This window comes from Corylus avellana, chromosome 4 (assembly GCF_965113065.1).
Source record: "Corylus avellana chromosome 4, dhCorAvel1.hap1.2, whole genome shotgun sequence".
NCBI classification, from domain to species: domain Eukaryota; kingdom Viridiplantae; phylum Streptophyta; class Magnoliopsida; order Fagales; family Betulaceae; genus Corylus; species Corylus avellana.
Window position 1 is genome coordinate 33,316,330 of NC_142493.1, and position 23,437 is coordinate 33,339,766.

Sequence of the window (23,437 nt, forward strand, 5' to 3'; positions counted from 1 at the left end):
AGACTAAAATAATTAATAGCAAAGGAATTGAAGTACGGTATGGGCAGTATTTTGCCATTAGTCCTATGCTCTAAATTATGAGACAATTATTGTATATACCACACTTATTGTTAGGATTTTTTTTTTTTTTTTTGGATATAAGTAGAGTAGTCAAACAATTGCTATGGTGATCCTAATTTTTATTCATATCTTGAGTCGCACGCACGTTCCATGCTGATTGTTGAAATGGGTCTAATTAGGGAGAGACAGAGAGAGAGAGCTTTTATATATCGTGATGGTTCAAGATGAGTTTCACATTGAAATTTATTATGTTTTCCAATATATACTATATATAAATCATCCATATACTTAATAGGCCCTAGGGAGAAAAAAAAAAAAAATCATATATATAGTATATACCTCCATGAGTTGGTGCGTGTATATATATATATATACAATGATGTTTGCTTAATCTAGAGTCATGGCTCGTTGAGACTCGTCGTTGATTTCAAATTTATTTTCAATTGAAGGATCGGTCAAACGTACCAAATCTTTACTGGCTGTGAAAAATGGGTATAAAACTCAGACTCAAGAACATACAGTTTGTCAATAATTAAATAATAATGACTGGTTGATCGATCATATCAAGTCCACGGCTCTCAATAAAGACATGCTAACTTGCTAATTAATTCTTAATCACGGTACGATTTGTCAGCGTAAGATACAGTTTGCATCACTCGCCTTTAAATGAAGGAAGATCCAAGACACAAATATTACTCCACATATATATGTGTATATATAAACGAAAAAGCAAGAACTTGTCAAAGCTAGGTAAACCAGGCAATATTGAAGCCAAGTTCAAGAATAAAAAAAGAAATCCAAAAGTGGAAAGGATGGAAACCCTAATGAAGAATTACATAGAAGCACAAGTGGGCACATGGATATATATATATCGGCAGAAACTTGATAAAGTACTGGTTGAAGCAGGCGGTCCCCTAGTTGATGGCTTAGAAAGATCCAGGGGTTCACGAGGGCATTTAAGCACCCATGCCATGTGAGGGATGATAATGACTCTGATAGATGTGTATATCACACAAACATAAAACGACGTATACACGTACATGAACATGAATTAATGCGCAGAGTTTATCGTTCACAGCGTGGTGTTAGCTAATCATATATGTACGTACATCTACATGTGCATGATCGTGGCCTCAGTTAATGCCCACACAAAGGCTCATCGAACAAGATAGCAACTCCACTGTCGACAAGATTTCAATCCCTTTTAAGCTTATTTAGGCTTTTGTTTGGCCGTTTAAAGCTACACCACAAAGTAAATTAGAACTTCCACCGTTAGTATCTATTAGTATGTATACATGCATGATTGGATAATCACGCCACAAGTTTTGATGGATGGTATTGAGATAAGTTACAATAACTTAAGAGTTAAAGAATTACAAGAACTCAAGACATATGAGTTATAAATGATAAATTAACTTTAATATTGTTGTTAATATAAAAATAGAAAATACTTGTAACGTTCATACTCTTTCTCTATAAATAAGAGTATTGTATACAATAAAAAATATAAATGAAAAATGTAGTTATAAAAAAGTTTTAATGTGTGAACGTAGCTAGGCCATAGGCCGAACCATCTTTTTTCTCATTTCTCTTCTCTAAATTATAAGTTTTAACGGATGGAATACAAATCATTGTCCAATATATAGCATTTCTCAATCTTAAATCGGTCCAAATGAGGACACTAGCTAGGTAGGCGATAATCTCTGAGGGATGGCTTGGGCAGGCATATATGTCTGCCAGAGGCTGGCCTAGCTCGTGGATGTGGCCCGTTGGATATTGCGTGGTGATGTTGGGTCAATTTCTTAGGTAGTTTCAAGTGCCGGCGGGGTTATATGCATTGTCTCCTTCGTGGCTGTCACATAAACTACTTTAAGCATGAATCAAAAGCATGCAAGAAGAAAGGTAGATGACTTTTTCATAGGTGCATTATGCATAAAGATTATGATCAACTTGTTTGTAGCCTGCTAGCTTGATGATATGAGGGCCCTATGCTTCAATATTAGCCCACTATGGTCGGTTGCACCCTACACCCCATACTGTGCATGTGGTTTGCCAACTCATTGATCTTGACCATTCATTTGGTTGACGTAGTCGTATATGGTTGTAGCCATCTGAAATTCAATTGTAGGATAATCCAATATTATTCCAAGTTTCTGTTTCTTTGCCCTTTTTTTTTTCCTCCTCCCTTTTCCTTCTTATTTTTTTCTCCTTTATTAGGTTCAGTTACTTTACCATTATAATTATTAAGTGCCCAAAAGTCAGCCATATATATATATATATATATATATATATATATATATATATATATATATATATCCGAAGTTAGAAAATCCAATAGATATATAGTACGGTAGCTTTCCCATGCCAATAGGCACTGTCCCTTTTCTTGGTATAGTAATTCATGCCAAAACCCAAAGAGCTAGCTCGATCTTAATTGGTTGAGAAGTGTTCTAGGGTTTGGGTAGATATTAATGGAATTTCCAAGCTTGATAGTAAACAAGAGACGAAGAACAAAAAAAGCATGATAATGAAAGAATATACTGTGCACTCTCCTTTTATGGTTGTTTGATTTTCTCTACAGTTTCTTAAATTCTTGCACATCGATCAATATTTGGATATATCTATTGGGTAGGGTTACTGTGTCCAAGAATTACATAATTAATTGAGCAAGCCAAGTTGTTATTATGAAGGGTATTACAGTTTTATTACAAATTTTTTATAAACTGATGTGTTAATTTCCACCGGCCTCTAAAATATGAACTGCTACGTGACAAGACACCCGCTTCTTTAAATTTTTTTTTGACATGATTAATAGTGTACAGCCACGTAATCACTATGCACATTCTGTTGTCCCTTTGACACCAAAAATGAAATTAAAACCCCATGTTTTGCGAACAAAAGGGAGAAAGAAATAGATAGGATGGCCTTTATAGAATGTATATATATATATATAAACTTTGGTATGTAGAGATCAATGGCCGGATGGCATGGAGGAGTAGTGTACGTACGTGTGTGGGTGTGTGTGATATCAGAATATGTGGTGTAACGGGCGTCATGACGTGGTGGCGTTTGCTTCTTTAATTAGCTGGACCGTGTGGTGGGAACGGAACGCACATGGTTGCACATGTCCATAGCGTTTAGTTTTAAACCACCACCCCCATGCACCCACAGTCCCACACCCTGTTTGGTTTCCAGTACTTGTGATGCCCTAACTGCAAAGTAATTAACACGTCCCCACTTTGCCCTACCATTTTCTCATCAAATGTTCTTCTGATTCATTCTTTTGTCTCCTCACTTATAATCTTTGGCGTATTATAACTCCTCACGAGGTCACCTGGCGTAATAACTATCACGTCAATTTGTAAACATGATAAAGCAGTGTTATATGGACGATAAAGTAATGGTTTATATTTTGGTGACTGATGTGGTAAGTGTTAATTAAACTATCATGCCAATTTGTGAGGTTGTACAGTAGTCCTAGTAACACTTGTGACAATTATAGCTCATGCAATTGAGGTAATTGAATAGAATTTCTTCTCTCCTCTCATTTTCTCTCTTTCTCTTGAGATCAATATTTCCTTATCTTTAAAAATAAAAATTAAAAAACAAAAAGAAGAAGAAGAAGAACTCGATCCTTTTCTTAGGCTGTTTTGTGATTTATTAGTATGATTTTATCGAATGAAAATTTAGTATTATATGTAGCACAACTATATACGAGAAAACATTTTACGGCATTTTCAGTAAAAATCAAGACAAGAAAAGTAGTGGGGCAGGTAAAAAAATTCTAGTTTAATCTATTGGATTTTAATTCGATCTCTACCCTTTCCTACACAATTATTAGGGCACCTGTTTCTGCCCAGAAAAAAGAAGAAGAAGGAAATGAAAAAAAGATTAAGCTTCTTTTTCACATAGAGCTAGTTCAAAATGTAGCAACATTTGAGGGTATCCCCGTGATTTGGGCTTTCTTGGCCTAAAGAAAGGAAGTCGTGGTTCGGGTTTTCTCGACCGGAAGAAAGGAGCCCGTGATTTTCCTTCAATTGGGCCAATTGGCTAACCTTCAATGGTAGCCCATTAAAATGCAGACCAACATTAAGTGGCCGATTTTTCTTCAACACATCAAAATGTTTAAATTTAAATAATGTTATTTACTATATTGCTATATATTGTTATACAATTAGGATGATGTGGTAATGACAATGAGTCTTTGGATCAATACTTGTAAGGAAAAACAAAAAAAACTTAAAAATTTATTTTGATTGCCATGCTATCTCAGTTGTATGCCAATCGTATAAGACTCTACAACATAACATTACCCTTCAAACTTTTGGTCGGAATTCCCTATAAGTAGGGTTGTGGAGTCTACTTGTCGAGACAAGTGGGTCTTGCACCCCACTTGCAATTCCCATCTCTTTAGGATTATTCGAATTGTAAGTAATTCAAACAACAATCTTTATTCTCTAACTTTGGGGTGAAAGAGGGTGGGTAATTAATACCTAAGGGCTATGTGTTTAGAGGTACAATCACTTTCTCAACCCCTTGTAGATGCATCCAGAAGATGCTTGGAGCACTAGTTGTAGTTGTAGCACTCTATTACAAATATCGGGTAAAACTCACAATTGAAAATCGACTTACAAGGGAAGGGTGCCCAAGAATTTATATACACATGGTCAAGATTAGACTTAACCCATGTGAGATACTAGGATCGTAACATACCACCATGCTTTTGTGGCTGAAGTCCACGGCAGCTCACTCTTTTGACACTAACCCGATGGTAGTCCTTTTTCTTTGGGCGGCTCTACTCATCTATCAATATTTTAATTTAACCCATAGGTCGCCCCCTTTGTGACTCGAACCCCTCGACATGGTGGCTAGCTTTGATATCAAATGATACAAGCCTTGGGTAGAATCCACCCTTAAAAACTAGCTTACAAAGGAAGAATGTCAAAGAGTTTATATACACATAGTCAATATTAAACTTAACTCATGTGGAACACTAAGATTATAACACACTCTTTACAAGATGATTCTCTAGTTAAAAAAGAGCTCAACAAATCGTTGGATATCAAATGGGTAAAGCCAATTTAGGCTCAATGATTCTCCTAGTCCTGATGGTCAGTGCAAAAAGCCAAACTACACTCCAAATTGTATGGATGCACAATGGCTTAGGTACAGGTCCAACATCACTAATAAGAAAGCCTCCAAACCTAAAGGAGTCAAAACACAGGCCCATTGGCCCATAGCTTAAATCCCACGCCACGGCTAAAACCTCCCTCTATAACGAAAAAAACCCCAAACGCAGCCCATATGCTATGCGCTAGCCTCAGGCGTGCCCTTTCCTTCCAATTCCGCCGCTCCTCTTCCCCAGCTTCTCTTCCTTTCGCTCATAATCTCTCTCTCCTCCGCCATTTATCTTCGGCGCCTCTACCACTCGCTGCCATGGCCTCCAACCATCCCAAGGACGAGGCCTACCTCAACAAGGTCATCCCCAAGCGCATCCAGCTCTTCGAGTCCATGAAGGCGCGTCAACTAGCTCACCTCCAGTCGCTCTCCGCCGATCCCATCAAGTAAGGAGCAAACCAGACCCTAGTTCCTTCTCTCGGTGACTGACGATTCATTCATGGACTTCGTTTATGTTTTGTGTGCTTTTGTTAGGATTACGTTGCCGGATGGGACTGTGAAGGAGGGAAAGAAGTGGGTGACATCGCCGTTTGACGTGGCGAGAGAGATTTCGAAGAGCCTGGCCGCGAACGCGTTGATTTCTCAGGTGAATGGGGTTCTGTGGGACATGGCGAGGCCCTTGGAGGCCGACTGTGAGCTGAAGCTATTCACATTCGACAGCGACGAAGGCCGCGACACCTTCTGGCATTCCAGCGCGCACATTCTCGGCGAGGTAGCTAGCTTTTTTGTATTGTCTCGTGCATTTGATTCGTTTTAGCTTAGCGAAAAAAAAGACATAGTTTAAATATTTGGCTCAGTGGGAATAGTAAGTGTATTGTTTTGATGGCGCAGTCGCTCGAGCAGGAGTATGGTTGCAAGCTCTGCATTGGGCCATGTACCACAAGGGGAGAGGTAAATTTCCCAGAGTTGGTGTGAATTAACTTGTTATATTAGACAATTTGGTCATTGTTAATTGCTACCATAGCTCTAGCTTTAACTCTTTTCTATGTGATATTATCAGTGATGTTATATTTTGCAATTGTACGAATTTTATCATGTTGGTTTATGTCATCGGTTTGTTTCTGGTTGGTGAGGTATTTTATGTAATTCAGTTTAATGGGGCTTCCCCATTCTAATTGTTGTTAGATTACGCAGTTTTATTGATATTTTCATTGGTGGACTACTTTTATTCATCGAATTGAATCATCTACAAAACTGAGAGATTTTAGAGTTTCTTATTTGACTAGAACTGATGGTGTGGACTTTCAGATCAACATGACTAAGGGAGTGATACTTTTAAGTACTTGCAATCAGAATAGAGTTAAAGGAGGTTAATCATTGCCATGTTATTTTTATTAGTATTCTTTGTTTCTTTCTTGATGATTAGTTATCATGATTTTGTTATTCATTTTGCCCCTTTTAAGTAGGTAGCTTCTTTTATATACTTCTTGTGTACGTGGGGTGCCTTACGCTTTTTATGATATTTTGATTACTTATTAAAAAAAGGTTGTCAGCCATGGTCATACGCTCACCTATAGTTGTTTCTGTGGTGTATACTTGGTGAATGTGCCTTCATTTCGGCTTGTTCTTACCATAAGTGATGATATTGTGAATGAGCTTTTGCCCATGTTGCACTTTTGGTATTTTTTTTAACATATAAACATACTACATTAGATAGCTACATATGATAGTTGAGTACTAGATGCAGCACCGAGGTACTTGTTGAGTAACAAACATCTAATGTTTCTTCTAAAATTTCCAATACTCTTTTTATTGCTCAATTTTGTTCTTATTATAATATATATCTTATTATATATATATATTACTTATCAAAAAAAAAAAAAAAAAAATCTTATTATTTTATATTTGAGATCTTAACATTGAAAAGAATTGTATAGGTTTTGTTTCTCTTGTTTCTTTCTGTAGCTATGTTACATGTATGAAGTGCGAATTAAGCTTCCTTATGAATGGTGAAATGGTACCAACAGGGATTCTATTACGATGCATTTTATGGTGATTTGGGCTTGAACGATGATCACTTCAAGCAAATTCAGTCAGCGGCAATGAAGGCTGTTACGGTAGTGTTCATTATGTTGTCCAAAATATGATGTATACTATATTGTTCTTTTGCTTCTTTTTTTTTCATCAATGTTAATGTGAACTGTTGCTCCTGCTCTTGAATGACGAAAATACCTTACCTATTCTATTCTTGATAAACCTACTGGTACAAGTGAAGAAAGTCGGTTTAAAGTAAAGGGCTTCAAATTATCATCTAGTGGAGCGAGAGGAAAAGTGTTGGATGGAATTAGGTGTGGTTCGCTGTGCATGCTTAGGCCACACCTTTTGGCCTTAGTTATGACAATGCTTTTAATATGGGTTTATCTGTATACATTACTAAATGTTGTAATTTCATTGCAAATGCTGCTTATCAGAAAAAAAAATGTTAGAAATGCCAAACACCTTTCAAAAACAATAATCTGGCTGTATTTTTGTATAATGAAATACGTAAGTAATCTACATCGCAGGTGGGTTGCCTCTTGGTTTAGTTAGACTTTTTCCATCATTGATGAACTGTAGACCTGTCTCCTCTCACCAGTGCCTCACACACATGCCATAGGACCTTTCTCTCTCTGCTTGTTAAGAAGCATTTCATTGATGACAGTAAATCATGTGGTCTTTTTAATTTTTCAGGAAAAACAGCCTTTTGAGCGCATTGAAGTATCAAAGGACGAGGCACTTGAAATGTTTTCTGACAATAATTTCAAGGTGAGTAAAACTGTCTAATTTTGCCTCTTAAAAAACCATATGATTCTCAAGTACTGTTCATATTTTCATTGCATAATTATACAGTTCTAACATGCATTGTTTTTCCAACTACTTTTTTCAGATCGAAATCATCAATGATTTGCCTGCCGACAAGACAATCACAGTTTACAGATGTGGCCCCTTGGTTGACTTGTGTCGTGGACCCCATATACCAAACACATCCTTTGTCAAAGCATTTGCTTGTTTGAAGGTGATGTGTTTTATGATGTGTAACTGCTTAGCTTATAGATATATACAGGCTTTATTTATTATGCATACTTAAACCTATTATTTTGTGATTCCAGGCTTCATCAGCTTACTGGAGGGGGAATAAAGACCGCGAGAGTTTACAAAGAGTTTATGGAATATCTTATCCTGATAAAAAACGTCTTCAGGTGGATTTCTTTTTTCAGCCCCCTAATAAAATGTTTATTTTTTTCCCATTGTCCTGTGAGTCATATAAGCTGGCTTTGGCTAGGCTGCTGAGTGTGTTTTTGTCTTTTGCTTTTGTTCAATTTGAAATTGTATGATATGTTAAAGGCCTTTCAGTTTTCAAGTTGAAGGTATTCAAGAAATGATGTTCACAGTTTGGATGTCTAACATTTTATATCTATTATGTTGTCAATTTAATATGAAAGCTTCTATTTGTACATGCTTTTGTTTGATAGTATTACCATCACTTGGTGGCCCCTGGAGTGTATGCAGGCAAGCAGATGTACCTTCACATATGCAAAGGATTAAAAGTTCCTTATAGACACCCCTGCATTAGATGATCGCATCATGTACATTGTGCACATGTTTGAGAAGTCAATGTAATCAAGAAATAGGAATTCCTTTGTTGCACCATGTTGGATATATGAAAAAAGTGAATACTTTACTGAACCAACAAAGATTTGCATTCATGGTAAAAAAAGTTCCTCTTTTTCTTTAAACTGAAACTCCATTGTTTATGCTACCCCCTCTTTTTTTTTTCTTTTTTTTTTAATTCTCCAAGATTGACTTTGATGGCTCAAATATCTCAGGCGAGAATTTTTCTTTGAAAAGCTCCACACCCCCTCCCCCGTGGATAATTAATAAAGGTAATTAAAAGCCAAAAAAAAACCTTTTTTTTTTTTTTTAATGAAAAAAATCTAGAGCTGTTTGCTCATGAAAATGAGTGGTTGGCTAGGTTTCCGGTAGTATGGGATGTGTTATCAAGCTATGTGGACTGAAACCTGATGAACTAAACAAAATTCAATTGCATCTGGTGATACACCTCATTTGGCATAGTATTGTGTGAAGGAATATTGTGAAGCGTGGAGACTTCCACATCTTTCTTAAAATAAAGTAGCCTGTTTTTAAATCAATATACTGTTCTACGCTACCATGGATAATAAGTCAGAAGGCTAGTAGGGTAATTAATATATTTAGGATGAGTTTTTGTATCAAGATGGTAGAAGTGGCATTAACGAGATATGATGTGCTTATTGTTCCGAATAATGCAAGTTTTTTTTCTAAACATTAATCTTCTGTGCAGGAATACATCAACCATCTGGAAGAAGCAAAGAAATATGACCATAGATTGGTGGGTACAAAACAAGAGCTTTTCTTTTGTCACCCACTAAGGTACACTACGGCTTACTATTCTTAGTTTTGTGTTTCGTGGTCATGATTGCTCATGATAATCTTTTGTGAATGTCAGTCCAGGGAGTTGGTTCTTCCTTCCGCATGGGGCTAGGATATACAACAAATTAATGGACTTTATACGTAGTCAATATAGGGAGCGAGGTTACCAAGAGGTTGATAGTCAATGATTAGGGTGTTGTGTTGTCATGATATTTAAGAATTGTAAATGTGCACCTAACTTACTTGACTTTGGCAGGTTTTGTCGCCAAATATGTACAATATGCAACTTTGGGAAACATCTGGTCACGCTGCAAATTACAAGGAGAATATGTTTGTATTTGAGGTGTGGTTTGTATTATGTTGTGCAGCAATAGTTTTGATAATAAAACCTTCATATCTCTGTTTTATTATGAAGGAAACCAAGTATGGAGGATCAAGAATAGGGAAGCAAAAACTAGTGGGCTCAATTGAATATTAAGGATTTATGCAGGCACAATGCACAATGATGATGAATAGCAATTTGGTTATGAATATTTATATATGCACACACACTCACCCACATATATAAAGTAGTCTGGCCACCTAAAGTTGTCTGAACCAATAACATTTTTGAGAAGTATTTTGGCTATAGTGATAAACATATGTTCTTGTCAAGTAGTATCGTCTTTTGAAAGAGCGGATATATGTGGTGACATTGGAACTAAAAGATGTGACATTGATATTGAAAATATCATACATCGTATTTGTTGGAGTTGATTGAAAATTTACTAATTGGAAAGAGTATGAACGATTGTTTTCATAAGACACGGTTGTGTTCACAATTTTTTTCTTATTTAACACATTCTGGTAGAGTGCTTGATTGAGAAAGGATATTATAGGTGATCATATCCCGTGTTCTTTGACATCATGATATTTTGTTACTCTCACAGGTAGAAAAACAAGAGTTTGGACTGAAACCAATGAATTGCCCTGGGCACTGTTTAATGTTTCAACATAGAGTTCGTTCATATAGAGGTGAGTTCATTGGCACAGATATTATTCTCTAGAATAGCATCTTATATTTATTTTTGCACTTGGACACTTTGTCTAAAACAGAGTACCATCCCATTATAGATTCTGTTGAGCTTCGAGTTTAAATTTTGTCATTGAAACAGTCATGGCCAATGACATATAATTCGGTCATCTTGAGTTGTAGAAAGACTAAGTACGAGTATATCAGTACTTGAGAATATTGCTGATCACTCTATAAACTTTAAACAAGTTCAATTTTGTTATGTGTGGTGTACTATATATGCATGATGAGTTTAGTCGTAAAGACTGATTTTAGAACCAGCTTACCTTAAGGTGAGCCTTAAAGCTACTAGAATTATGAATCTATGATCCTTCTGTTTTATGTCATGTTACTATGTATTGTGAATCTATGATCCTTCTGTTTTATGTCATGTTACTATGTGTGAAGGGATTATGGTACTGTATGTGGTTGGTACTTAAGTTTCTTGCATATGATTAGCCTTATGAATTTTGGTTGGTAATGAGATTTCTTTAACATAAATTACATTATATTATTATTTTTTTAAGTATATAGCCTCTGTGAAAAAGCATAGGTACCAGTTGTTCCTTGAAAATATTATCTTATTTTCTTCTCTTTATAAGCCCCATCCATTTGGCAGTGATATCTTCTTTGCACATTAATCATCCTGAGTGTTTTTGATTTGTTTTGCAGAACTTCCTCTTCGACTTGCCGATTTTGGAGTTTTGCACCGCAATGAAGCAAGTGGTGCACTCACTGGATTGACTCGTGTCAGGAGATTTCAGCAGGTACCATCTTAGATGTGGTTGTTACTAATAATTGTATTTTTGGTTATAAATACATAAGGACTGGTTGGGCTTTTTGTACCATCTCTCTTGTTCTTTTTAATTTTTGTTAACTAGGGTTCCCATGCCAAACATATAACTTTTTTCTTCTATGGGCTTGAAGTGACATAGCCCAACCAGAACTTAACGTTTAGTGGACATAGTCAATTACTCTTGTGGAATCTTTTTTATTAGTAATTTATATTTTTGATCACTGCTTGAGTTGACTGGTAAAAGTTACCTTCTCTTTACAAATTTTAGTTCAATCTTGGTACAGGATGATGCTCATATCTTCTGCAGGGAGTCCCAGGTGACTTGAATTTAATTGACTTTGGTAGACCTGTCAAATCTCTTTTTGCCGCCTATGCCTGTTATTTTAATGTGCTTCATTTCACAGATAAAAGATGAAGTACGCGGTGTCTTAGAATTCATCACATATGTGTATAATATATTTGGATTCACTTTTGACTTGAAGCTATCAACGGTATGTTCTTTGCTTCTTAATTCTGCTTAAGATATTGAACCTATTGATTGACAATGCTATGAACTAGAATTTAATTTGCTGCTGCTAATAACCACTTGATTAGCAGCTTGGTCTCTTATTAGTTGTGGTTTGAATTGCAGTACCGATTTTTATAACATAAACTTGTGAAGTTACAAGATCCTATGTAGTTTCTGTTGTGGTTTTCAAAATGGAAGTTGGAGTTGCTTGTCCGGGATCAGCGTCACACGATGCTTCTGCATGCTTGGCTAGCCATCACAGCTAGTGGGATTGTGGTTCGTTTGGTGATGCTGTAGGCTAGTTTATGTTATGGCATGTGAGTGGTGGTGGGGTTGTATGCTTGGCAGGATCTGTGCTTGTGCATTGAACTGTTGGGTGTGCTTCCCCTCATTGTTGCTCCAAGCATGGTCCACACCTTGGGCGGTTTGGGGTTTCTTGTGTTGCGTACCTGTTTCAATGTAATTCATCCCTTTTGTTGACCCTTTTCTTTGCCAGCCTCCATTGGGTGCTGGCAAGACCTTAAAAACTTGTCCGTGTCCTAACATGCAGGCCATGTCTTGTCGCGTGGTTGTCATGGACCATGTGGGCATTTTTGTGCTTGTTAATGAATCTTTTCTCAATAACCAAGTTCCTGGTGGATGCAACGATCTTATTGATTTTGCAAAGCTTATAATATTAAAAATGATTTATTCCTAATTAAAGAGAACAATTTTCTTTACATGATCAAAATTACTCTCATAAACTTGTAAATCAACACAAATTTATTTAAAGCAGAAGCATAATATTGCTTGTTGAGTTACAGCTAATTTCTTCCACACATGGAGACTTAAAAATTTAAAGGGCATTATTTTAGGAGGAGCTTTATACTATTTACTACTTGCACTGAATTATTAAGGAACTAGATGGAGATTGTGTATCAAGGATGGTTCTTGTGTTTCTGTGGAGCAGCGCCATTAATTTGACCTTTTTGTTGAATACCTCTTCTCCATTTGTTATTTTTAAAAGTTTCTATGCCCATGATTTTTTTTTTTCAATTGATCATTACAAGTTCTTGGTTTCACCTGTAAAGTTGGATATGTATTGTTCATTGGTGTGGAATACAGCATCTCTTGGTTTAATTGTATATGATGCTTTATGTGTTGGGTGTTGGATATGGCATCTGTGTACTTTGTTCCATATACTCCTTCAACACTCTTTTCCTACGAGTGTGCATGTGTGTGTGTATAGTGAAGTTTTGACGTTTTATATCATGTTACACAATATCTCTATCTGTATTGATATTGTAGAGGCCTGAGAAATACTTAGGCGAGTTGGCTACGTGGGAGAAAGCCGAGGCTGCTCTTGCAGAAGCATTGGACGAGTCTAGGAAGCCCTGGCAGGTAATAATCCTCCTTAGCTTTAACTGCAGCTAAACATGTAGCGGCTCTTATTTTTTATGCTTTCAATAGACTACACGAGTCTGGCATTGAAGAAATATATACAATTCTCATTCTGCTTGAGCCAGGCTTTAGCTTCTGTTTGTGTTTGTGTTTGAAAAAGCTTTGCCCCAAAATGGATTTGAAACTTTTGGTCATGCTTGAGTCAGCCCTAAGTAAAAGAATGTGTAGCTGGAAAATGTTGATCAATTTTATGTTTTTAACATTCCTCTAACCTTTTTAATAAAAGTTATGATGCGATACTGTGACAATCAAAATTCTAAAAAAAGTGTAGTGATTTCAGAGGGTCCTCTATCAATTGGACTGCTTGAACCTATTGGGTTTGATCCATTAGAGAAAAGGGGGCTATTAGAGTTATTTTAATTTTCCCATTGTATATTGCCTTCTCTGTTTAAGAATAGAAGATAAAAACTTCCATGTTTGGTAGAATATCTAATCTGTTACTAGTAGATGTTGGTTATATTAAGTTGATCCTTGTTTTGAGCAGTATTCTATGCATCTCCCTGTTCTCTCAATCAATGCTTATGATGTACAGATAAATGAAGGGGATGGTGCATTTTATGGACCAAAGATAGATATCAGTGTATCTGATGCATTAAATAGGAAATTCCAGTGTGCAACATTACAGGTTTGCAGTGTTCACTTTTATATGGGTTATGCCTTTCTGCTACTATGTTGGAATGCCGAATTAGCACTTAATAGATCAATGCTTGTGGTTGCAGCTTGATTTCCAGCTTCCTGCTCGTTTTGAATTATATTACTCAGCAGAGGATGAAGCAAAGAGGGAGACACCTGTTATGATACACAGAGCCATTCTAGGGTCTGTTGAGCGAATGTTTGCTATTCTGTTGGAGCACTATAAAGGGAAATGGCCCTTCTGGCTTAGTCCACGCCAAGCAATTGTTTGCCCAGTGTCGGAGAAATCTCAGCCATATGCACTAATGGTAGTTTTGCTGTGTGCTTTTCAGCAGTCATTATTTTTGTCTTGTGCTTAAATATACAGCTGCAAGCTATCCGAGTTGTGCGTAGTAGTTGGTAGTTCAAGCTCGACTTGTAATCTTAGGTTGATATTTTATGGATTTGAATGGGCTTATCTCATGTCAAACTTGAGTTGCTCGAACTTCAAGGTTAAAGGTCCTGTTGAGTCAAGCAGTACATTGCTTGAGAATTGGCTCATATATAATAAAGACAAGCAGTACGTTGCTGGATTATATGGATTAGTGAATGTCTAGGCTTTGTTTTCTGTTTTTTGGAGATCTTTAAATAGGCATTTGTTATAGATTTCCTCGGTCTTTTAGCAGTGTTGTTGATTATTTATTGCTTATTAGTGTACCGTGATGCATCCACACGCCATAGGGGAATAACTGTCAGAAACACTTGCTACTTCAATAGTTGGGGCAGTAATGATTGACCATTTATAGTTGTGACCTGTTCACATGCTCTAGTAAGATATGCTCTTATGTATAAACTAATTGAGGCTCTTTTCTTTTTTCTCAATGCTTTTTTTTTTTTTTTTTGCATTCTTGTAGGTGCAAGATCAGATATTTAAAGCTGGTTATTATGTTGACGTGGATACTACTGATAGAAAGATCCAGAAAAAGGTGCATTCATAATTCCTATCTTGCATGTTTTATTTATTGTATATATCCAATAACTGATTTGCTTGTAATGGTGTTTGCGTAGTTATAAAGGAGATATAAGATGCCCCATGCTCAAATTATTCTGGTGCATCGTAGCTTTTTTTTTTTTTTTTTTTTTTATAATTAAAAAAAGAGAGATAATATCCATTTTTAACTCCCTCTCTTTCCCTCTTCGTAGATTCTCTATTGTGGTTTTGAGTCCCCTGCCCCCTCTCCTCCCCTCCCCTCCCGTTCATAATTTGCTTCTACTTTGGAATGATGGTAAAAGTAAGAATCATTTACTGATAGTTTTAGCTTCCTGCAGGTGAGGGAAGCCCAGTTGGCGCAGTACAACTATATATTGGTTGTTGGGGAGGAAGAAGCCAAAACTGGAGAGGTTCTACCTATACGCTAATTTTATAAAATTCTTGTTTGTTCATGTGCTCAATAGACAGTTGATTATAAAAGGTTTGGCTATGAAAATTAGGTCCATGTACCATGTTGGTGCATGCATATGCGTGGATGGAAACCAGCTTCTCATGTGAATTGTCCCTCAAGTGTTGTCTGTTTGGGTTTTAAGACTTGTTAACGTAATAAATGCTGTGAATATGAAGTGTCTGTCATATATGATCTTCCAAAGTTTTTTGAAAGCTGACCTTAATGTGTTCCAAATAAATCGATATGTAAAGTACTTCTCACCTAAATTGGCATGCCAATGATGACTTGTATGCTGATATGGATATGTTTTGATGAACTTGAAAGAAAAAAGTTACGTTTGAAAGCATTCAAGAATTTTATATTAATTTTGATTAATACAAGTAGAGCAAAAGGAAGTTGTCAGAATTCTATTATGTGAGCACCTTGTTTATGTGATAGAGATTGATTTAATTTTCAACTCAAAGACAAGATATGCAAAACGAAATGGGGGGGGATGAGTTCTCACTTTGTAGAGAACTGTTGTTTTGTTATGTTGTTGTTGTTGTTTTTTTTTTTTTTTTTCTAGGTCTGCAAATGCATAGGCTACTATGCCCAATAGGTAGCTCAAATTTTACCAATACTGACATGGGTTACTAACATGCTCTCTCTCTCTCTCTCTCTCAATCTATTTTTATTGATGATGCTTTCCACGGGTTGAAATTTAATCCTCGAGTGCTTATTGTTCCAGGTGAGTGTACGAGTGAGAGACTTGGCAGATCATTCAGTACAGAGCATTGAGAGCCTACTGAAGCTTTTTGAGGAAGAAATTGCAGCATTCCACTAGGCTTTTGTTTACTTGTGATATTAACAGTTACATTTCACTCATTCTTATCAGAACAATACCGGTGCCCTTGTGCTTTGATTTACATCCTGTTGATTAGTATCATTCTTCCTTTGGGCTTTTGTCTCTCCGTTAAAAGGACTGGAGTTTATTTAATTCTTGATTTTCTATTATTTATTCCCAAAAAAGAAGAAAAGATGGTGTCCTTCTCTGTTTAATGTCTGTGTTCTAATTGTTTCTCGTGTCTTGGTAGCTGTGCTAACAATTTGTCCAGCTCTTTTTTCTTCTTTCTAAGGCAAGCTAGCCGACAATAACAACATTCTCAAAGCAGAGGAGTTATGCAGCGAAGGCAATGTCGCATCCGTTTATTGCAGTGGATGTCACATACTGTGAATAGTTGTGCTGTATATTCGCTTCATACGAGTGGAGAGAAGTTGTGTAAGTTGATTCTAGAAGTTGGAGTCATCGCCCCAAGTGTGGAGATGCCATGAGTTGAGGCCCTATTGATATCCAAAGAATTTCATGTTTTGCTTTACTGGATAATATTCAAACCCAAATCTACCTCAATCTTTACCCTAGTCCAGCTTGCATAAAACGCATGTCATTCCATCAGCTATTTTTCATTCAAAAAGATTTTTCAAGACTGCACTCGTAAAGGTCACGTAGAGTAAAACTAGAACATGCCCGACTCTTCTTTTTCCCCAAATTGGCTTTATGGGATATTTTACCTACTTTTTATTTCTCCGTAATAATTAAAGTAATGCTATATTACTTTGCTCGAGCGGTGGCATTCCCAGTTCACCATTGAATATATATGTTTTTTAGGGGCCGTTTGGTTTGTGGAATAGACCATTGGAATAGAATGGTTATTACTATGAAATAGTCATTCTTTTGTTTGATAGAGGTTTATTTCTAGGAATAGTTGTTCTCATGGGAATAATTAATGTCATACACACAAGAATAACTATTCTTCTAAAAAATGAGTGGAATAGCTATTCTTTAAGGAATAGAATAGTTTTTCAAAAAAACTCCTCATTATTTTTTATTTTATTTTAACCCTAATTTTTTTTATTATTAAAAAAAGGGGAAAACCTAAAATTTAAGGGGTGGCGGGCCACCCGGCCACTGGCTGGACCTGGTGATGGTCATACCACGTCCAAAACACCTTGAAGTGGACCCCCGAGGGTGACGCGACCACCCCCGGTGGATTTGGGGGTGGCCAAGGCCTCCCCCACAGCATTTAGGGGGTGGCCAGGCCACCCTCAATGAGCCTCGGCCACCCCCAAATCCACCGGGGGTGGTCACCACCCCCAGGTCATGCCAGGGGTGGTCGGTCACTCCAATTTGGTTGCTGGCCACTCCAGCAATTCCAGGTTTCCCCCCTCCCTTCCCCCTCTCTTTTTTTTTTTTTTTTTTTAAAGAAGAGTGAGGTTTTTGGTAATTTTGGTTTAACTCCAATTACAATACATATGTTATTATTAAACTAAGAAATATGAATAATTATTCTATTCCACTTTCCTCTATTCCTAATAATAACTATTATTTTTTTTAACAGAATACTCAATTTGCGAACAAAACGAGGCCTTAGTGTTAATTTGCACATTGAAGCAACTTGCTTTCCTCGGAAACCTACATAAAGGGTTTGCTAGTTAATGAAATTTATGCAGCATGAACATGTAAGAACGTGTGTCCATTGAGAATTGGACAATTCTCTTTGGGCGAGCTAAAAAGGATAATGTCATAATGATAGTTTCCGATCGACTCTACCTTCACTCCTTCAGGGTAAGACACGTACTAGTGCACTAGTCATAAAGTAGGTTACCATGTACAAGGAATCAGTAATAACTAATAGGGTTAAATACTAAATAACTCTCAGGGGTTTCACTTAATTTTTTTTTTTCTTAGGGTTTATTTTCTATCACAGGAGGTCCTTCTGATTTTAATAAAAGACCAAATTCATTCTTCCGTCCATTGATCGTTAGTTGACCTAACGAAACTTCACGTGGACCAATTAGAAGCTGTCATTTGGCATAAGTGGCCACGTCATCAATTATCAAAACCAGAAGGACCTTTTGTGATAAAAAATAAATCTTAAGGGAGAAAAAAAATTAAGTGAAACTCCAAGGGATTATTTAGTATTTAACCATAACTAATAATTCTTCAATGACGATAATCTTGTGCCAGACTATAGCCTAATAATATCCAATTTTTTTTTTTTTTTAAGCTTCACAAATTTGCAATTACTTTGGTTAGTGTTTGGTTTTGGTTTTAGTTTAGCGATTTTAAAACGTATAATTTAAGAAAAAGCTAATTTTAAAATATCTTAGCCAGTTGGTAGAGCATTGGGCTTTTAACCTAATGGTCACAGGTTCAAGTCCTACTATACCCAAACCTACCTTACACTATACTATTAGTAAGGATGCGTAGTAGCGTTCAAAGATCACTCTTTGGCCTTTAGACTCGCTTCAGCGACTTCGCCCTTTAAGTGACAAGGGGGGTTGAGGTAAGGAGTAGTATAAGAATGGCTCGGTCATCAATAGGCCTCTCCTTATTCATTCTATAGGGCGGGGCTGTAGACCAACAATTCAGCAAAAGGGCTTAAAAGCTCCTTTATCAAACCTTCCCCTTTCTCTAATAATAGGGTAAGCATCAAAACCCAGCAAATCCAACCTATACCAAGAGCTCTTTTCAGCCCCTACTCCTAACAAGTGAAAGTTGCTGGCACCCATCATACCTTGCTTCGAGGCCCTGTCAATTGGCTTGCCAATCAACTGACCCGCTTTCCTAAGTCAACAGAGGAATTACCCCTATTCCGACTTTTATTTCGTGACCGGAACAGGGGGGAATACACGTTACACCACGATTTTGAATCAGAAGAGAGATTTCAAGAAATTACGGATAGATTCACTCTATCAATAACCGAGCCAGATCTGGCGTATCATAAGGGATTTTTCTATTGATTCCTACAGATTGAATCAAAAACAATTCTTGATTGAGGTATTCAACTCTAGGGATGAATTGAAAAAGAAAGATTTATTGGTTCTACCTCCTATTTTTTATGAAGAGAATGAATTCTTTTGTCAAAGGATCAGAAAAAAATGGGTCCGGACCTCCTGCGGGAATGATTTGGAAGATTCAAAACCCAAAATAGTGGTATTTGGCTGCGCACATCAACAAGAGTGCAGGAGAATGCGTGCAATCTCGAGAGCAGTACCAACAAGGCAGCCTTAGGATGAGAAATATGAAAGTCTTTGAGCAATGAAAAAAGCCATATTAACTCACAACAAGTGGAAGCGATTGCTCTATATTCTTCCTCAGCAAAGATCTTGAAACCGTTTGTTACTTCTTCGACTTCCAAGAAATCAGAGAATCACCAATGAAAATACAAAAAGCAAAGCAAGAGTTGCTGATGTGTGCAGCCAACTCAAGTTTGAGTTTGAGTTGGCTGAGAAAATACAATTAATAAAAATAAAATTATTAAAAACTCAATTAACCGTTTAGCAAATCCATAAAATAGTAAATCCTCCCGTTCCTCTCTCTCTCACGCACGCTTGCAGCCGCACATATATAGGCAGACATAAAAACAAACAAGGCAATGCTCGTATACAAAGAAGGGGAGGATTCTTAGGAAAGCTAAGCTTAGGGTAGTAGTAGTAGTAGAAAAAGATACACCCATATGAAGAAGACAATTAATGCTGATCCAAACTAATTAAGGTTTGCTAACAACGTTAGAAATCAATCTACTAAAATCAAGTAGCTAGCTAGTAACACCTAATAATCATTCTTGGTTCTGATGGAAATGATGTTGATGATGATGACGATACGCCGACATGGAAGTGCTGCTCTCACCCACATCGAGCACAGGCCTATATACCTCCTGATGATCATCAGTTTCCTCCTTGGCAACTTTCTCCATTCCCATAAATTCCAATGCCCTCTGCGACGACATAAACTGTGATTGTGGTGGCGTAGTGGGCGGCACAACAGAGGGAAGCTTTGAGAGAAGAGCTTCAAGGCTGCTCATGGAAGGCGTGACTCTCAGAGGTTGGTTGTATTGCTCATAGAATTCAGGTGGGGCGCCGGGTGCAAGGGTGCCTTGGAAATGCCACGCGTCTGGGCTACACGGGTATGCGGAGGAGGATGGGTGGGGTAAAAGCACGCCTGGGATGCTTTCAATGTAGCTGAATTTCTTTCTTAGTAGAACCACGTAGCTCAGGTCTTCAATCACCTTGTGAATGCTTCCTAACTGAACAACACCTTCTCTAACTGCAATCAGGGCTATGGTCTGCAAGATTATTTGAATCAAACCCCAAGAGAGTAGGTGTAGGTCAACCTTAAAATTTCATGTCTGTTTGGTTTTAAAATGCACTAGTACCTTTATACCAGACTGGAACTGAGCTTCCCATGTCCTAGGGTGCTGTAAAAAACACAGGAAAATAGAACAAACATATATGGTTGGAAATGACTGATTTTACTGGATCGAAGTAAAAACGTAAACGTGAAACTACAAACTTAAGTAACACGGTTGTCTCCTGTTGTAACAAGTACTTGTCCTCGTGTCTCAAGGATTAATACCCTTTGAGTCCAAATAATTTTTTAGAGTCACGCTCCCCGGCAAAGGTCCAAACTTTATCCGAATCATGTGGAGGAGGCGTTTTGCATGATGTCCCGAGAATCTAGCTAGTTCCGGTTATAAAAAAGAAAAAAGAAAAAAGAAAAAAGCTTACTGAATCCGCGGAGTTGTGCCATGCTGACAAGAAGTTGATTTCTTGGTCATTTGGTTCTTTGTATATCCACTTATGACTATGATCTGCAGCCACTTTTCCTATCAAACTGTTCCATGGGACAAAATCAACTTGCATTTTTTTTTTTTTTTTTTTTTAAATGGTGTTTAGGGCTACTTGAATATTCCAACTGTAAAAGAAAATGAGAAATATATATAGTTGTTACCCTTCTCCATAGTTGTAGATCTCATGGGACATCTTGAAAAAGAGCTCTGGTTGCAGTCCTTGGTAGTGTTGGAACTCACAGTTGCCGTAGACTGAAGAAGAGGCAGCAGGTGGACAATCCCCCGAATTTATCTCAGCTGCTGATGACGCAGCGAAGTTGCAGAAACCGTCTTCCCAGACCAATATCCTGACAGGTTAGCATATTATATATATTGATACCCAAGATTCAATATTCAAACACACTTTTTGCTTGGAAGCTAATTAAGGAAAAATACCAGTTTCTCCTGTTTCCTCTTGACCTGTCATATGCTCCTTGACCATCCCATCTGTTGTAAAAAACATATCAAATCATTAACGGATGCATATATATACAATATGGGGGTGATTGCATGTATGCAAACATATATATATATATATATATTCTCCTCACTTGGGTGGGGGGTAATTTCTGGGTAGGATCCTCCAGAAGACTGCATAAACCCACTGAGAATTTTCATGAATGCACAAACTTCTCAGGGTGTGTTGAAGGAGATGAGTAACAGCTAATGGGCTGAGATGTTCTTCCATCGACCTCTCTTAATTTCCTCTCCTTTATTTGCTCCTCCCTCTCTCTCTCTTTATGTATATATCTATATATATTTTTTTAGGAGAAAGAAACTCTCCTCCTTTGCTGACACGTCATTATAATTATATATTGATATTTTTTTAATATAATAAGCCTATCAACTAGCTAGGAAATCTCACATTTCTCTCTCTCTCTCTCTCTCTGTGCGTGTGTGTATGTGTTTGGAAGAGAAGTGAATTATATCCTGCTTTAAATTTTACCAAATTGATTGCATTTAGGCCCCACACTTTTCCCTCTTCCCGATTCCCAACGGTTTCTTTTTCAATCCTCCATTCAATACATTTTTTTCTCTCCCAACCTCATCATCCCAATTATGAATTATCGAAAGAGAGAGAGAGAGGACCAATTAAAACCTTATTATTCTGAGCCTACATCATGAGTATTGAGTAGCCAGCTCTATTTCTTTGATGATCCGTATCTATCTCCCCAGGCCCCAATTTATTCTTTTCCTTTTTCCTTTTCATTTTTTCCTGACACACTAAGGTATATATTAATTACACCTCTCATTATTTCAGTCCCAGGAGAAGAGCTTTAATTACCCACCACCTTCATTTATTCTGGCAATATAAAAGAACAAACTGCACAGCCTCCGGTTTTAACAGGAGCATGTTAAATTATTAGCCTGCACCAACATACTTGAGTAAAACATTTTACCACTGATAAATTCGTACGTGGCAGAGTTTCCCAGGATCCCGATGCCCAAAAGCTATAATATGACACTGTATTAATTAATTAGCCAAATTAATTCTAAAAATTTGAGCATGCATTATATCAACATCAACATCCAAAAGCTATAATATCAACATCAACATCAACACCAAAACCAAAGAGTTTCCTATCACTTATCTGGATACCTTTAAGTGTCCAACTGTAACACATTTTGTTTATAACGTGCTTGTAATGTTATGGGCCCAGGAGCTGGAATCACCATAATACCATATCACTGACTTTGTGCATATCATGAAAATGCCTAACATTTTTGCCTGCAGGCATTCTGAACCAATGTTGTGGCTCTCATTCATCTTTCAATTTGACTCTCGAGTTTGATCATATATATGGAAACCCCAATTTAACCAACCAATCCAACAAGGGTTTTTTTTTTCTTTCTAACCTGAAATATGTTACTGGGTTTTCATGAATAGTATATGTATATATTATGTTTTATATATAGTTTTAAGGTTCTCTGTCTCTCTGCCTGAGTTCATGATGAGTAAAAAGAAAGTTTAGAGCTCTCATTTCTCCACCCTGACATCAAGAAGTTTGACAGATCATCATGCACTCCCTTTGACCGTCTGTTAAAAAGACAGTCCTCTCAATTGCAAGATGTAATAAATGAATTTATTTTCTTTGTTTGTACACCAGCTTTTGCGACCTTAAATTTTTGATAGTGACAGACATTATTTTCTACTTGGCTTCTTCTGTCTAGATCTCTGTGTGTGTGTGAGGAAGAGAGAGAGAAAGAATTATAAATAAATATTAAGTGGGTTCTGTTATTTGATAATTAATAAAAGAGTTGGCGACAGAATCTGATGGTGGTGATGTAAACAGAATGAGGGTGTTGGAGGTG

At 37.0% G+C, this 23,437-nt stretch overlaps 2 protein-coding genes across 2 annotated transcripts; one reads left to right on the forward strand and one right to left on the reverse strand.

The window, feature by feature from the left end:
* Positions 1–5,354: 5,354 nt before the first annotated feature.
* On the forward strand, positions 5,355–16,514 carry LOC132177388 (Threonyl-tRNA synthetase). The gene is made up of 20 exons (XM_059589673.2): positions 5,355–5,624; positions 5,713–5,950; positions 6,070–6,129; positions 7,206–7,295; positions 7,909–7,983; positions 8,105–8,233; positions 8,328–8,417; positions 9,539–9,627; positions 9,704–9,800; positions 9,884–9,970; positions 10,557–10,641; positions 11,351–11,445; positions 11,759–11,791; positions 11,879–11,965; positions 13,270–13,362; positions 13,955–14,047; positions 14,142–14,363; positions 14,949–15,020; positions 15,364–15,435; positions 16,204–16,514. Exons 1-20 carry the CDS (start codon positions 5,365–5,367, stop codon positions 16,297–16,299), a joined length of 2,163 nt encoding a protein of 720 aa, XP_059445656.2. The 5' UTR covers positions 5,355–5,364; the 3' UTR covers positions 16,300–16,514.
* Positions 16,515–19,770: 3,256 nt separating this feature from the next.
* On the reverse strand, positions 19,771–21,936 carry LOC132178834 (Serine/threonine-protein kinase WNK (With No Lysine)-like protein). Its single transcript, XM_059591399.2, has 6 exons — positions 21,676–21,936; positions 21,521–21,571; positions 21,247–21,432; positions 21,024–21,129; positions 20,672–20,713; positions 19,771–20,581 (listed from the first exon to the last, which is right to left on the reverse strand). Exons 1-6 carry the CDS (start codon positions 21,810–21,812, stop codon positions 20,075–20,077), a joined length of 1,029 nt encoding a protein of 342 aa, XP_059447382.2. The 5' UTR covers positions 21,813–21,936; the 3' UTR covers positions 19,771–20,074.
* Between the last annotated feature and the right edge of the window lie 1,501 nt (positions 21,937–23,437).

Bases quoted from the DNA above. Each gene is read 5' to 3' on its own strand.
- LOC132178834 (XM_059591399.2), bottom strand. From the start codon at position 21,812: ATGGAAGAACATCTCAGCCCATTAGCTGTTACTCATCTCCTTCAACAC. The intron at 21,433-21,520 runs GTATTTTTCCTT...CTAACCTGTCAG, and splicing joins AGAGGAAACAGGAGAAACTG to GATATTGGTCTGGGAAGACG. The intron at 20,714-21,023 runs GTAAGCTTTTTT...TGTTTTTTACAG, and splicing joins GGCACAACTCCGCGGATTCA to CACCCTAGGACATGGGAAGC.
- LOC132177388 (XM_059589673.2), top strand. From the start codon at position 5,365: ATGCTATGCGCTAGCCTCAGGCGTGCCCTTTCCTTCCAATTCCGCCGC. The intron at 11,966-13,269 runs GTATGTTCTTTG...TTGATATTGTAG, and splicing joins TTGACTTGAAGCTATCAACG to AGGCCTGAGAAATACTTAGG. The intron at 14,048-14,141 runs GTTTGCAGTGTT...TTGTGGTTGCAG, and splicing joins TCCAGTGTGCAACATTACAG to CTTGATTTCCAGCTTCCTGC.